The sequence below is a fragment of the Microchirus variegatus genome (genome assembly GCF_963457635.1).
Source record: "Microchirus variegatus genome assembly, chromosome: 17".
Lineage (NCBI taxonomy): Eukaryota > Metazoa > Chordata > Actinopteri > Pleuronectiformes > Soleidae > Microchirus > Microchirus variegatus.
This window is the reverse complement of record NC_139818.1, coordinates 10,522,661-10,536,893: the sequence shown is the minus strand read 5'-3', so window position 1 is coordinate 10,536,893 and position 14,233 is coordinate 10,522,661. Positions and strand designations below refer to the sequence as shown.

Below are 14,233 nucleotides of genomic sequence, written 5' to 3'. Positions count from 1 at the left end.
ACCCTCACAGTCTCCTCCTGCCCCTGTTGAGTGCCCCTGGAAGCCACCTGCTCCAATTTTGGGATGGTGTGACCTCAAGCCAGCGGTTGGCTGCCCCACATCTGGGCCAAGATGCCAGTGATGAAGGGCCTCCTGGCCCCCCAGAACACCTTTCTGGACACCATCGCGACACGCTTCGATGGCACCCGTGAGTACAGTGGAAACACTCCTATCATATCCTATCTAATGACAGTAAAAGATACTTTCGAATCATCAGTAACAATAAATTATTGAGCGTGGTTGTCGTTACTTGCAGGTTGCAACATGCTCTAGTTTGAAAAGGCAGAAGCAAATTCATTTATTAAAATCACTTGAATTTGAATATGAGCAAGCTGCATGTGTCCTCAGGTCTGATGTTCTGTGTCTGAACTAGAAACAGCACAACTTTGACTGACCCAGGCAACATCTACTGTTGGTCGTGCAGGGATGTAAAGGGAAAAGTTTGCTTCTGCTTTTACAGTGAATTCACACGAAGAGACTTGACCTTCCGAAATCCTGTTGTCATGTGTCATCTGTCTTTTATAAACTCAGCAACAACTCTCAGCAAATCATCCGCTGTAGCCACTAAGCTGTGTGTGCTGCCGTTTCTGCTTGGCTTGTGCCTCTTGTTTTGTTACCTTGTGCCACCTCAGGGGAAGTTGTGGCTCGTTGTAAACAAATACCGTAGGGACGTCTGTGTTTGTTCGCTTGTCGATCTCTCCTTTTCTCCCTCTGTCAGTGGCAGCGGGCTGAATGACCGGCTGTTTTTCTCCCCAGACATTCTCTGAGCTGGGTTTTTGGTAGACTTTCTGAAATAAACGCAGTGAGATTGGTGATATTACTATGTTGACGAGTTGGGTACACAATTGCAGCTTTAGCTTTGCGATCCTAAAGAGGCGTTTAATGAGAATGGTGTGTTGCTCATCTAGATTGTTCCCATCAGAATTCAGAATATACTGTAACCTTAAAGGCCCTGTGTGTGTGTGTGTGTGTGGAACCTTTCGGAGGATTTAATGGCAGAAATTGAGTTTACTACCCTCTCTGATTTTGTGTAAATGTATAATCACTGTAAAAAGAAAAACTGTGTGGTTGTTGTGGCCTTAGAAGTCCACCATCTTGCGATGTCATCTACAGCAGGTTAAATGGACATAGTGTGAATTTCACATAGGGATATACAATATTTTCGCTGTTTCCCTCATAATCAATAATAATATATATATATATGTGTATCTATATGTATATGTGTATATATATGTATATGTGTATATATACATATATATATGTATATATACTTCCATATATATGTAAAATCTGGATATATGGAAACCCCATCAGTCTCAACCTTTCTGGTATGTGAATACTGTCATAGTTCCCTGATAGAAAAGTAAAGAGTGAGTGGAAGGGTCCTTTGTTTCTTGCAATCTACAGTGTCACCATTAGATGTCACAAATTCTTATACACTGGTCCTTCAACATGGAAATCAAGAAGGTTGTTTAAGTGCAGAATATGAACACAAGGAATCCGGGTACGAGATGGTTAGCACAGAATTCAGTATGTCCTCATGTTGCAGCTGAGCTGCTGGAGAGTCCTTGAGCCAAACTCGGTCTCCCTGCCAACTCCAGAGGGCTGCTCTCTGGCTGAACCTCCTCTCTGACCTCACTGTGTGAGGGAGCATTCAGGCTCAGCGTCTGTTGTAATGTGCAACACTGTTTTACAGATTAGAAAATGTGCAACATTTATCACTCAGTGATAATAAAGGCAGCATAAACACTTTGTGGTGATCTGCTGATTGTTCCTCTTATTCTGTTTTCGCTCTGGACAGCTGAGTAGATTTCACATTTTTATGTTTGAAAAAAACTTTTTTTTATTCTTCATTCTCTAAGTGTCAAATATCATGTAGTGCAGCAGATGAATGTTGTCAGCTATGTTGCCACATTACGCCACTTCTCAAAGCCATAAGGCCACGGCTCATAGAGGAGTGGTAGCATGCCCACTAGTCAAAATAGCTTCCTTCTTGTTTCCAAGGCAACGGGGTCCTGCCACTTGACATGGATGATGCTCGCATACTTCGGTCTTTGAGGAAATAAAATGGCCCGCTTCAGAGAAAAAAAACACCCTCTTCGATTGAGAATGTTTAAAAATCGACTTGTTTCAGAAAGGTGCACCTCAAAATGTGTTATTGTGCACCTGGGATTCCTTTTCAATATCACCTCAATCGCCAAAGGTGGCTTTCCATTTTTGTGTAGAAACTATGTACTGAACCACTTTCTTAAAGCTCAACTAAAGCTGCAGTCTGTAGTATTATTGTTATTTTTATTTTATTTTTTTAAATATAAACAAACGTCCATTAGATTCAAACCATTGTCAAATAAGTTTGCGAGCTCCACATGACTCCACATGTTTCTCAGTAGGGATGTTTAGATCTTGTGTTATTCCCATGCTGCACACAGGAAGTGATTTGTTTCATGCCAAGACAGAGGCAACAGCAACATTGAGCTAATAAAGGAAGATGACTGCAAACAGTTGGGAGTGTGACTGAAAACACAAAGAAGGGGCCACAAAAAGTTTCAGAAGTGTACAACAGTTTACGAGGATAAACTCCTCATGCCCTGTGCTGCTGCTGTATACTCACAAAATGCTCTCTCAGTCAGGTTTGATAGGATGCAGCATATAAACCAACAGCAGCAACACATTTCATGTCTTCAAATGTGTGGATCTTTGTGTGACAAATGCTACCAAGTATGCCTGTTAGGCTCAGTTAAATGAGAAAACAGATTTTCCTCTCAGGTATGATTATGATTTTCCAATATATTTTTTAATTAAGTTAAGTATCTCAAACAAATCATAAAAAATAGTTTTGAGAAGCTGATAATCGCAACTTTCTGAAAGACTTGATACTAAATATGGAGTCAGGACAGGAATTCATTTATTATGACATTTAATCTGAATATACAGAAATCCCACTGCATCTTTTTTTTGCCACATTTCCTCACACTTCACAACAGAATGTTCATAAACATCGGAAAAACAAGCTTAATTAGTCAAATGGATTCATTATTTTCTAATTTGCACAATATTAATTCTACATTTGGACTCATTAAAATGCTTTCAAAGCATCAAAGCAAAAGGAAACACCACCGCTGACTGAGCAGCCAAAATTATTCTACAATGTTTTTTTTTACGGTATGTATAATTTGTATCAGTCAGTTATTTGTGTATTCCATTATTTACATCTCCATGTATGCAAAATATGACGCTCACTGATTGACAGCGCTCTGCGATACAGCCTCCAAACCTGAATTACACCAGATTACATTTGTGCCGAATGAATCCATTTAACTTGCTTGTGAAAACAAGATTTAATAATAACATGTGTACACAAAGATATTAACACATCGTTTATTATTCTATGCAGGCTTTAAAAGACACATTTGGTTCAGTCTGAGTAAAACTACTGATTGAGCAGCTATGCTGGCAAACACTGTCCAAAATGCCAAACCTTGTCACTTCAGCAAAGGCACAAACTTAACCTTATATTCATAAAAAATTATATACTTACTCTGATTGTTTCCATTATGCAAAACAAGGCCACATTTTTATCACAGCAAGCATATTCAAAGCTACACCACACTACAGTATATTGGATATCAGTCGTTATGCTTTGTGCAGCATTTTAGTGCGGTAATCTGAGTGTGCGTTATTAATAAAAATGTTCAACACAATAACTGGACCGTGCTTGACCTTAGTAATAGCATTTATAAACACTGAAAGCAAATTTAAAGTGGATTTTAATTGAACAGTTTGGCAGCTGAGGAAATGACTCGTCTATGGCGGATATAGACTCCCAACACAATCAACCAAATGTCACAACAGGTTAAATCAGTAACCTATGGCACGGCACGGCGCTGCACAGCTCATAGCAATGTCACGAGACTTACTGTTTGTGACAATTGATCCCCAGAGAGAAATTATCAGAGGTCAAAGATCAGGGTCAGGGTGTTGAGGAGTTGTGTTTTGCTCCAGGTCAAAGCAGCAGGGCACGTGTTTTTGTTTATCGTTACACAGAAGAATAACCTTCCATTTTTCTGTTCGCTCCATCACTGAATAATACACATTAACCAGGAGTTTCAAACTCAAAAGACCTGGGGGGGCGAATGAGTGATTGGCTTTGTGTGAAAAATGCTACCAAGACAACACATTTTCCTCTCGGGAATAATTTCGCAATATTCACCTTTTTTTATTTTTTTATTTTAAAAGTATCTCGTAATCTCAATTTTCTGAAATACTCCATACTAAATATGTCAGGCCATTAATCAATAATTTATTTCTGACATTAAATCTGAATATGCAGGCATCACACTGTTTTTGTGTGCCACAATTCCTCACACTTCATGACGCCGTGTTCATAAACATAGATAAACAAGCTTAATTAGCCAAATGCTTTTAATTATTCAAATTTGCATCATGTGAGATTTACATTTAGACTTGATTTTTAAATTATCAAAGCAGAAGAAAACACCAGTGCTGACTGAGCAGCCAAATACAGTCCAAAATTATGACTACATAAAAAGTATCATTTATATCAGTCATACTTTGGGAAATACTAGTGTTCAGAATCGGTGTTAGTTTAAAATTATATCACAACATTATCGCAGTATATCGTAAAAACATTCATGAAGGCATTTCATAGAATTTCAAAATGTGTATTGATATATAAAAATAAATACTTTACAAAATAACAACAAAACACATTCATGATGCCAAACGGGCTGTGACTTTGAAACGTCTGGTATGGACAGATAGAGATGCATCGATGAAAGATGGAAGGATAGACAGATTTATTAGTCCTTTCGGAATATCAAATTTACTTCAGCAAACAAACACGTATATTCCAGATTTTGACAACATCTGCTAGAAACAGTTACTATATTACCACACACGACATTAACTTCACCAATTAACTTCACAAGTAGACCCGTTTAAGTGCCCTATATATTACAAAGTGCATCCTCACACACACAAACACACAGATTTGTCACAGACTCTGTGATTTGTATCACAGTTTGTTCAGCACTGACAAACTCGTTGGCCCAAATGATCTGCGAGCCCCACTGGTTCAGATGGACGGCACCACGTACCATCTGCCTGATGGTAACAACTCATATGCACGAGACGGGGGATGTGCTTCCTCTCCGCTAATGTCCGTTGTGTGTATCTACGTGTGTGCTTGTGTTTTACAACATACGCGTCTGTCCTTTGTGTCCATTCCAATCTCCCCCCCAGCCCCTTTATACGACCTCCCTCGCGGTGTTTTCACATTGACAGCGGCGCTCACCCTGTGGGACAGTACAACCACAGGGCAGCTGCAGGCAGAGATAAGAAGCCAGTTTATTTTCCCCCCTGAACACTTTTGTGTTGAAAGGCAACCAAAGAACCAAAGGGAAGACAGAAAGAACAGTCAAACTGAAGCCTCAAGGTGCACATTGTTACCTATAGCTGACAAGCAGGTCTTAATGGGGAGCTGCAGTCACAAGCTTTTGCGTCATCCTTTGCTGCTTTGTTTGAAGCTCCTGATATTTAGTTTTAGAGTTTCCGAGCTCATGATTTGACTGTATCAAATCGTTCATTGATGCTGAGCTTCTCACAGGTGATTGGAGATTTAAACCCCGGTCCTTTCACACCTAGGGCTTGGTATCGAACTTCACAACTTTTTTCATTCCATCTCAAATTTTGATATCTAAAGAGTTAATATCAGCAATGTCAGTTTGATAAATCTTTCCGAGTGCATTTGATTGGCTGTCACGAGTAGTGGTAGTAGGGCGACAGTAGTTCGGTGGTACACTCTTAGAAAAAATGGTTCCACAAGGGTCCTTCTTCAAGGGCTGAGGTTCTACCTGGAACCATTTGCTTCTCAAAAAACCTTTTCTGAAGAAAGGGTTTTTCAAGGGTTCTTGGTAACACTAATGGTTCCAGTAAGAACCATTTTGATCCAGAGAACCCTTTAAAACCCCTTTCCTGAATAAAGGGGATCAAAAGGGTTCTTGGTGGAACCCTCCAAATGGGTTACAGGTGGAACCTTTATAAAAAGGTTCTACCTGGAGCAAAAAAGGGTTCTCCTATGAGGACAAGCTGAAGAACTTGATATGGTTCTACTTAGCACTTTTATTTCTAAGAGTGTAGAGCGAGTCCTCTTTCAACTGGAAGGTTGCGGGTTTGATTCCTGGCTCTACGTGTCTAATGTGTCCTTGGGAAAGTTGCTCCTGACAGCTGTGCCGTGATAGATGTGCTCTATGAATGTGTGGGTGAATGGCAGAAAATATAGTGTAAAGCAGCTTTGAATAGTCACCAGAAAAGCACAATATAAATACTTACCATTTTAGTGCAGGAAGTTGTGACCACAGACGAAGCTCATTCCACAAAGAGTGTTTTTGTGTTGTGTTGTGTTTTGTCTGGCTGGCAGTTGTTTAATGAATATACTGTATGTTGGTATCAACCAAAAATGTATTTCAGGAATCAATATCATTTTTAAATGTGATACTGTATTGAAAAAGTTGAATCAATACCCATCCCTACCTCAGTCTGTACCTTACCCGACAGCTCCACCTCCATCGGTGTGTGAATGATGGTGTGAGTCAGTGCGAGGCACCGTCCACTGTTTTTGTGATAAAGACGCTTCATACTGTAATTGCAGTTCAAGAAACATCATTTGTCAAAAAAGCTCTAAATACGGTAATCACTTCTCCAAATGTTGTTTCTGTCACCCAAAAAAAAAAAAATCCAATCAATAATTGATATCAAAAACAAGGTTTGCACTGATTTTCCTCATGGCGCTTTATCACACCAGTGACCTTTCTCCTTGCCAGTCCACTTCTCGCATCTCTCACCCATCTGCTCCCAATAAGTAATTACATGCCACTGGGTGGTAATTAGCTGCTGATGCAGAGGCCAAGCCTCATGGACCTCATTGCTTCTGCAACATCGCTCGTGAGCGTGTGCAACGTGGACACAATGCATGTTGCTCATTGCTAGCAGGGTAGCATGTAGTGTTTTCATGTCAGATTACAGTTGTTGCGAGTCGGCACAGATGTGTAATTAAGGAGGCTGGCGCAGCGGAGCGGCCACTCGTAGCAATATCCCTGAGAGGATTATGGCTAAGAATTGAGGCATTGTCACAATCTCTCACACACACACACACGCACACACACACACACACACACACACACACACACACACACACACACACACACACACACAAACACATGTACACTCAGGTTCGCACAGCTATCCTTTAAAGGACTCATTGAGTTCCTCTCATTTTGCCAGCCTAACCAAAGCCTCATCTCTAACCTTAACAATAACCAGTTAAAACATAACCCTAACCCTAACTAACCACAATTGAAATCTTAGCCCTAAACTTCACCAGTTCCTCAGACATGAGGTTATGCCTCATCAGGACTAGGTTTTTGGTCTCCATGAGGACTGCTGGTCCTGATATGGTCAGTGTTTCTATTAGAAAAGGTCCCTAAGGAGGTAACAAATACAAGTACACACACACTGTTTCTCAAGTGGGTTTCATCTGAGCGCTGACTACATGTTCACAAAGAAGAAGCAATTGTGCAATTATAGACTGATGGAGAGGGACATTTTTTTCATAGAAAAGACTGGTTTGAAGATACACGATTATCTGCTCTGAAACAGATGATGCACCCAACTTCAATTTTATAGTTTGGCATTTGGAAAATAATTAAAAGAACATTTATTTTGCTGAGAGGAAAAGAAATAGAGAAAAAAAAAACATTGTACAGACAGAAGACGAACAATTTTGTAATTGAGTACAATAACTGGAGTCATAGTAGAGAACAGCTCTATAGCTATAATCTGTTTGAAAACTTTTTCTTCTTTCGGCCTCTCTGTTTAATCCCCCACAGCCGATCATCTGCCTCCACCTTGTCCTACCACATATCTCCTCCTCTGTTACACCAAGTGTCCTCATGTCCTCCTTCACGACATCCATAAACATTCACTGTGGTCTTCTTTTCCTTCTGCCCAGCAGCTCCATCTCTTACTGTATTTTCAAACCGTTCAACTTGAGCTGTCTTGAATATGCTCATGTCTAATCCTGTCCATTCTGGTCACTCTCTAGCCATACTGTCTTGTATTATTATAATATATACTTTATATACAATATAGTATTTTATATATAATCTGTTTGGAAATGAAAGTCGAAACATGTCACTGAATTTGGGGGGAGGGCGAGATGACGAAAGCATGCAGAAGGGATGTCATTTGCCGAAGTGGCTGAATATTGCAATGACAATACAGTAAATAACAAATAATGTGAAGGTGAACATTAACGTCTGTCTGTTTTACAGAGACACTCCTCATTTCCCTGCAGAGTGTGTAGATAAACCTTTAGGGAAGTTCAGGAAGAAAACTGACGACATTGAGCATGTTGATATCACAATGACAGTACATTTGAGATCAACTCCAGTGTAGCTTTCCCCCTGTTTCGTCTTTATGCTAAGCTTTTAGTGACAGCTCCTATACCTTTATGTGAGAGCTTCCCAGTCCTTAGGCCAAAGAAAAAGAACTTCTGAAGACTTATCTCTTCTCACTGGATTGCTGCTCCGGTTGAGAAAGTGGTTTTTAATGTGTATTCGTATCCAATTTTTAATGTTTTTTTTCTCCTTATGATGTTGTTATCATTTATTTTTGCGTGTATTTTATTTCTAATGTTATTTTCTTTCTATTTTCGTATTTGCATCCTTTGTGCAGCACTTTTGGTCAGCTGGCGTAGTTTTTTAAATGTGCTATAGGAAATATACGAGGACATGTATACAGCCACTGGATTCAGCTACTTGTGCAGGCATGAAACTTAATATTCTTAGCTCATGATAATAAAGACTTCCTAAAAAACAACTTTCAAATGTAAGAATGAATGAAACTTCTCTGAATCCTGCAGATAACTCCGGTGACTAATCTAATCCTCGGTGCGAAGCAGTTTGCATTTGCAGCAAGAAAGTATTTTTCCCCCTCACCGGATTTTTGGTTTATGTGCATCATTCTAAAGTGATTTACGACTGTACCTGCCTTTGACCTATTTGAAGCACCGATTTAGGGATGCTGAGTCGAGATATACCTATTCTTAGGTGAACGTTACATAAACCAAAGGATGAATGCAGTTTCTCTTCCTGGCTCACTGAGTTGAAGAGTCACGAATTTTTAGAACATAAAAAAAGGAGGGCATGTTTTTTGTTTTTTTTTCTCCCGCCCCAAAGAGTATCATGGATGATCACATTTTGTTCAGCCATTGTTTCTTGGGTGGTTGATTTCAATGTGAAAAGATGAAGTCAGATTTGTGGAGCTGTTTTTTTTAACGTGCAAGAAAACCAATTATTGGACTCTCTTCATTAAAACCACACTGCTAATAGAAATAGATAATTTTCCATGTAGTGAAATGTGGGAAACAGTAGTAGCATTAGCCATAAAAAAAAAAAAAAAAACTCCCTCTTGATGGATCCGACTAATGCCTGTCTCTTTCTTTAATTCCACAGTGACAATTTAGTTGCTGCTCACTGCACACCCAAGAAAGGTTGTCACCACTCAGAAAAGACATCCCCTATGGACTGCTTTCTGCTCAGTCTGGCCAATTAAAATGCGAGATTGTAGAAAGTGCGGTCGCAGCTGCTTAATACTCCTCCTCCTTGGGTTTGCTCTCTGTAGAATTCTGACAAGTCTGTCTCTGGGCTGCCTCTTTGCTTGGCGTTCAGAGATTTTCGGAGTCTGATGTCTTCAGTTGAGTCAGTTTCTGTGTGATGAGCGCCGACGCCTGAGCATGAACAACGGAAAATAATAGAAAGCCCCCTCGGTATGGCCAAAAATCATTTTGCGATCATTTTGACATATGTTTTTGTCACCTTAATTGTTATTTTCGTCAATAGGTGAAAGTCTCAACAAACAAAACACATTTTCTCCTCTGAAGAGCAAGATTTTTGGACCATGGAGTTCCGGCTGCACCGGAGAATCCCATCCAAACACTGTTATCTTCATCTAATATCTTATATTGTGATTCAGATTATTTTGTGATTGTGCAGCCCTGATATACAGTATAACATTGCACATCCACGGTTCATGCATAGTTTCTCAATCAATCCGAACTGATATAACTCTGCAGTAAATAGACTGTATGTGGGAAGATAGCGGTGCAGTTGGTCGTCTACTTATGAGACGGTTGGCGGATCAATCCCTGGCTCCCTCAGTCTGTTTGCCCAAGTGTCCTTTAGCAAGACACTGAACGTTGCATTTCTTATAGCTGAGAGTGTGAATTACTGTATGTGTGTGAATGACAAATCTCAAATGAACTGAAAGAGGAGAAAAACATTATATAAATCCAGATAATTGACTGTGGAGTGATCCGGCTAAATAAGGACATAATAAATACTTAAAATTTATATTGATTTATATATCTTGCATTGGCAAGAATATGATACATATCCCGATACAGGGGTGACAATAATTCAATTTTATTTGTATAGGCATCAGTGGAGAAAAAAAAACTCCCTTTTAACAGGAATCTCTGACAAAACCAGACTCAAAGATGTGCGGCCATGTACCTCGACTGGTTTGGGTGAAAGGAGTGGGGGACAGAGGAGAGTAAAGTGAGATAAAGGAGAGAAAGAAATGTATAACAATTTTATCAAGTTATAAGTTTAGACAAGACAGTACAATAAAATATATTGTGATGGATTATAAGCAAATACAACCTCCTATTTTAAGGAAAAACACTCGTATGAATAACAATATATACAGTTTTCATTTCCTGCTGCTAGCAACTGCTTGCATTCCTAATTCACCTTGCTTCGGACGAATATGAAAAACAACAACAGTGCTAATCAGTCACACTCATCGCTAACCTTCCAGTCACCTGAAATGTCCAAGCTCTGTCACTGCGAATGAGAAAGATGGACACATTTAATGTGGAACCAACTAGCGTTCACTCTCTTTTGCAGCCGCAGACTCGCACTAACCCTCTCCACAAAAATAAAGTTAAAGGGGAACATGTTATTTAGAGTCTATTTAATAATGCTATGGTAATTTTTCAAACTGCAGGCTGTTATTTCGTCTGCGTAGGTCGGTGTCTACTCATCCATGCTTTAATTTCTCAAAAGCAGTAACAAACTAATAATGCAGGAGTCAGAAGGAGTCTCAATTATTATTATCTTATTTTATTTTATTTGCCCTTATGAGTTTGCTGCTCTGTACTTGGCTTTGAAATGTTCAGGAGTTGAGTGAACAGGCGCTGCTTTGAATGGATTGTGTTTCAAAGTTGTTTTTGTTGTCCGCTGGTAGCTGCTGTGGCAGATGTAGCCAAATCATTTGTCTAACAAAGGAGGCAGCCACACTGCAGCAAAAACCAAGGCCACATGTTTCAGGCAACCGAGTAAAAGGGTGACGTCAAACTGCAGTGTGTGTATGTGTGTGTGTGCACATGGTAGTAGTAGACTGTGAGGGGCGAATTTGAATGTTTTTGAGGACATTTTGTCTGGATCTCAGAACTTTAAAGGACTTTTTAAAGGTGATGGTCATGGTTAGAACTGGGTTTACATTAAGAGTTGGCATGTACTGTATAATGATGGTTAAAGTGAGGATGAGGGGCTTTTCTTTATGCCGATGAGAGTCCACTCTTAAGAATGCTGCACTATAATGTGTATGTGTATATACACTGAACTGTCCATGGTGCTGAAAACAGGGTAAGAAATAGTGAAAGAGTATTTTGGTGCTGAATGAGCAGGAACATTCAGCATAAGAGCATGAAGACAATTCCTCGGTTAATTTGAAATTTAGAGATATGGATCTCATGGATTCTCATTAGGGTCATGGGGTAATCATACATTATTTTCAATATAAAGCCCTTCATATTATCAGAATTAGACATTATCCTCTTGGCTAAAGGTGAAAGAACATGAGAAAAAGTGATGTTGACAATATTCCAATTTTTTATTAAATCTGACATACACGTCACAGAGCCTTAATTAAGATTTTAAAGGAAGACACTCTTATGAAGTAATTGTAGTTGTAGTAAAAGAATACCTTACATTTAAGGTCATTTATAATTATTCTACATTTAGAAATGACCTGCTCATAATATATCCTGTACCTAATTTTTTCAGTGTGTTAATTTATTCTAATACAGTACATCCAAAGGTTATTTAAATGTCATCTACTCATTTGCATTTCAAAATACAATCCCAAATATAGTGTGGTCAGTCACTTTATGCATATTTCCCATCCATGTCACTTAGATTGTGTAGAAAAAGGATCGTTCGACGAAGGACATGGTCATCAGTTTTTGAAAATCTCATAATGGTTGAGTCGCATGACCTTAACACAGCCAATATCTGAGAGCAGAGATTGCACTTTCTGCACAGACTGAATTCTATTAATTTGATGGTTTTATTTTCATATCTTTTATTGAGCCGATATTAATTTTCGGTTAAATCTCTTTTTATGGCAGTATTTCACTGCAAAAAAAAGAAAAAAGACTGTCCCAAATTGTTAAGGAAGCCGGTAAAATAATTGGCACAGGAGCTCTCACTTATAAAAATATATGACAGATGTGTTTTGCAGAAGTCGATCCTTCTCGGTGATTTTAGTCGTCTTCCCTCTGGAAGGAGATACGGGTTTAATTCCTGTTGTTTCTTGTATTGGTGTTTTCTTTACTGTTTTACCGTTTGTTTTATTTTCTGTTTTACTTTATTGTCAGTTCTTCTAAACTTGAAATCTGACTGTTTTAATTCAAGTTGAGTTGTCCGTCTCGCGTACAGTATGCAAATTTAAGACATTTTCTTATAAGAGAGTTGATGAATTCAGTCTTTTTTTATTTCGGTTAGCTTACCTGCATTTTCCGAAGGTAAAAAGGCATAAAGCTTGGATTTATTCAACCTTACGTTTATCGATCGTTCCGTTCCTGTGAATTCACATTTATTTGTGTAATCTCGTGGCTCTTTTTCCGCTTTCCTGCACTTTTCTGTCATGCCGTCAATTTTTGTATCTATGGGTCAATTCTTTCAGTGGGTCACATGGTCCAATTAAGTAAGCCAATAGTTAAACTGGAATCAATAACTAACCCCTGTGCTCTTTGTGTACCTCACTCAGCTGTTTTTTTGTTGGTGTTTTTTTAATCTAAACATCTGCAGCCTAAGATGTCAATTCCCTTAACCACAAGGGAGGGAGTTCTGACAACCACAGCAACATAAGTCGGCTCTAAAATCTGATGATGGTGGCATGGGGAAATTAATTTCACCAGAGTCCACACCAAAGTCTGATTCATGTTTACTTTGAAGTCATAAATCAAACCTGCAAAGCTTTGACACAGGTTCAAAAGAGCTAAACAGACTTTGTTTTTTTTCAGGGACAAACTATGTACCGGATTTTAGACTTTGACATGATGCATCCAGCTGTTTCTTCCATGTCCCTTTCACAGACAGTAATTTCCTGCTGGGTAATGCCCAGGGCCACCGCGGCTACCCCATCGTCTACTGCTCAGACGGCTTCTGTGAACTGACGGGCTTCACAAGAACGGAGGTGATGCAGAAGAACTGTAGCTGCCACTTCCTGTACGGCGCAGACACCAGCGAGCATGTGGCCCAGCTGATGGAGAAGGCTCTGGAGGGCCGACAGGAGTACCAGGCTGAGGTGCACTTCTACAAGAAGAACGGTGGGTGCACAGCAAACATTAGCCTCTTATTTTCACAATTATTTTTTTAGTCCTTCAAGATTATGAAGCAATTAGCTTTGCTATCATCTTTTTTTCTCTGTTCTTCAAAGTCTTATTGTCTGGGGAAATTATAGGACATTCCCCCCCCTAGATATTTGTTTTATTATTTATTGATAGAACCTTTAAATTGTGATGTTTTATTTATTTATTTATATATGAAACTACAATTCGTTGAATTATGAATCTTGGCAGTGGTGCAGGATTTTTAATATGGTATAAATGTTAACGACAATCAATGTCTGTAATGTGCAAAAAACATTGACAAATGAGATCACACAATGCTGAATAAGCCAATTAACTACACACAACTCCCTCTGTATTTCTGTATTTGCACGCAGGAAGTCATTAGTTTTATGTCAAGACATATGGAGGCAACAGTAACATTATGCTTAAGTGAGATGTCTGCAAACAGGTTAGACTTTTAGAATATGACTGAAA

At 39.1% G+C, this 14,233-nt stretch overlaps 1 protein-coding gene across 1 annotated transcript in view; it reads left to right on the top strand.

The window, feature by feature from the left end:
* Positions 1–111: 111 nt before the first annotated feature.
* LOC310938950 (voltage-gated delayed rectifier potassium channel KCNH4-like) overlaps positions 112–14,233 on the top strand; it is a gene marked incomplete at both ends in the record, with an annotated part of 51,574 nt that continues 37,452 nt past the window's right edge. Inside the window, 2 exons of the mRNA XM_083903604.1 lie at positions 112–187; positions 13,502–13,735. Coding sequence (XP_083759730.1) covers positions 112–187; positions 13,502–13,735 — 310 coding nt within the window. The remainder of the gene's footprint in view (positions 188–13,501; positions 13,736–14,233) is intronic.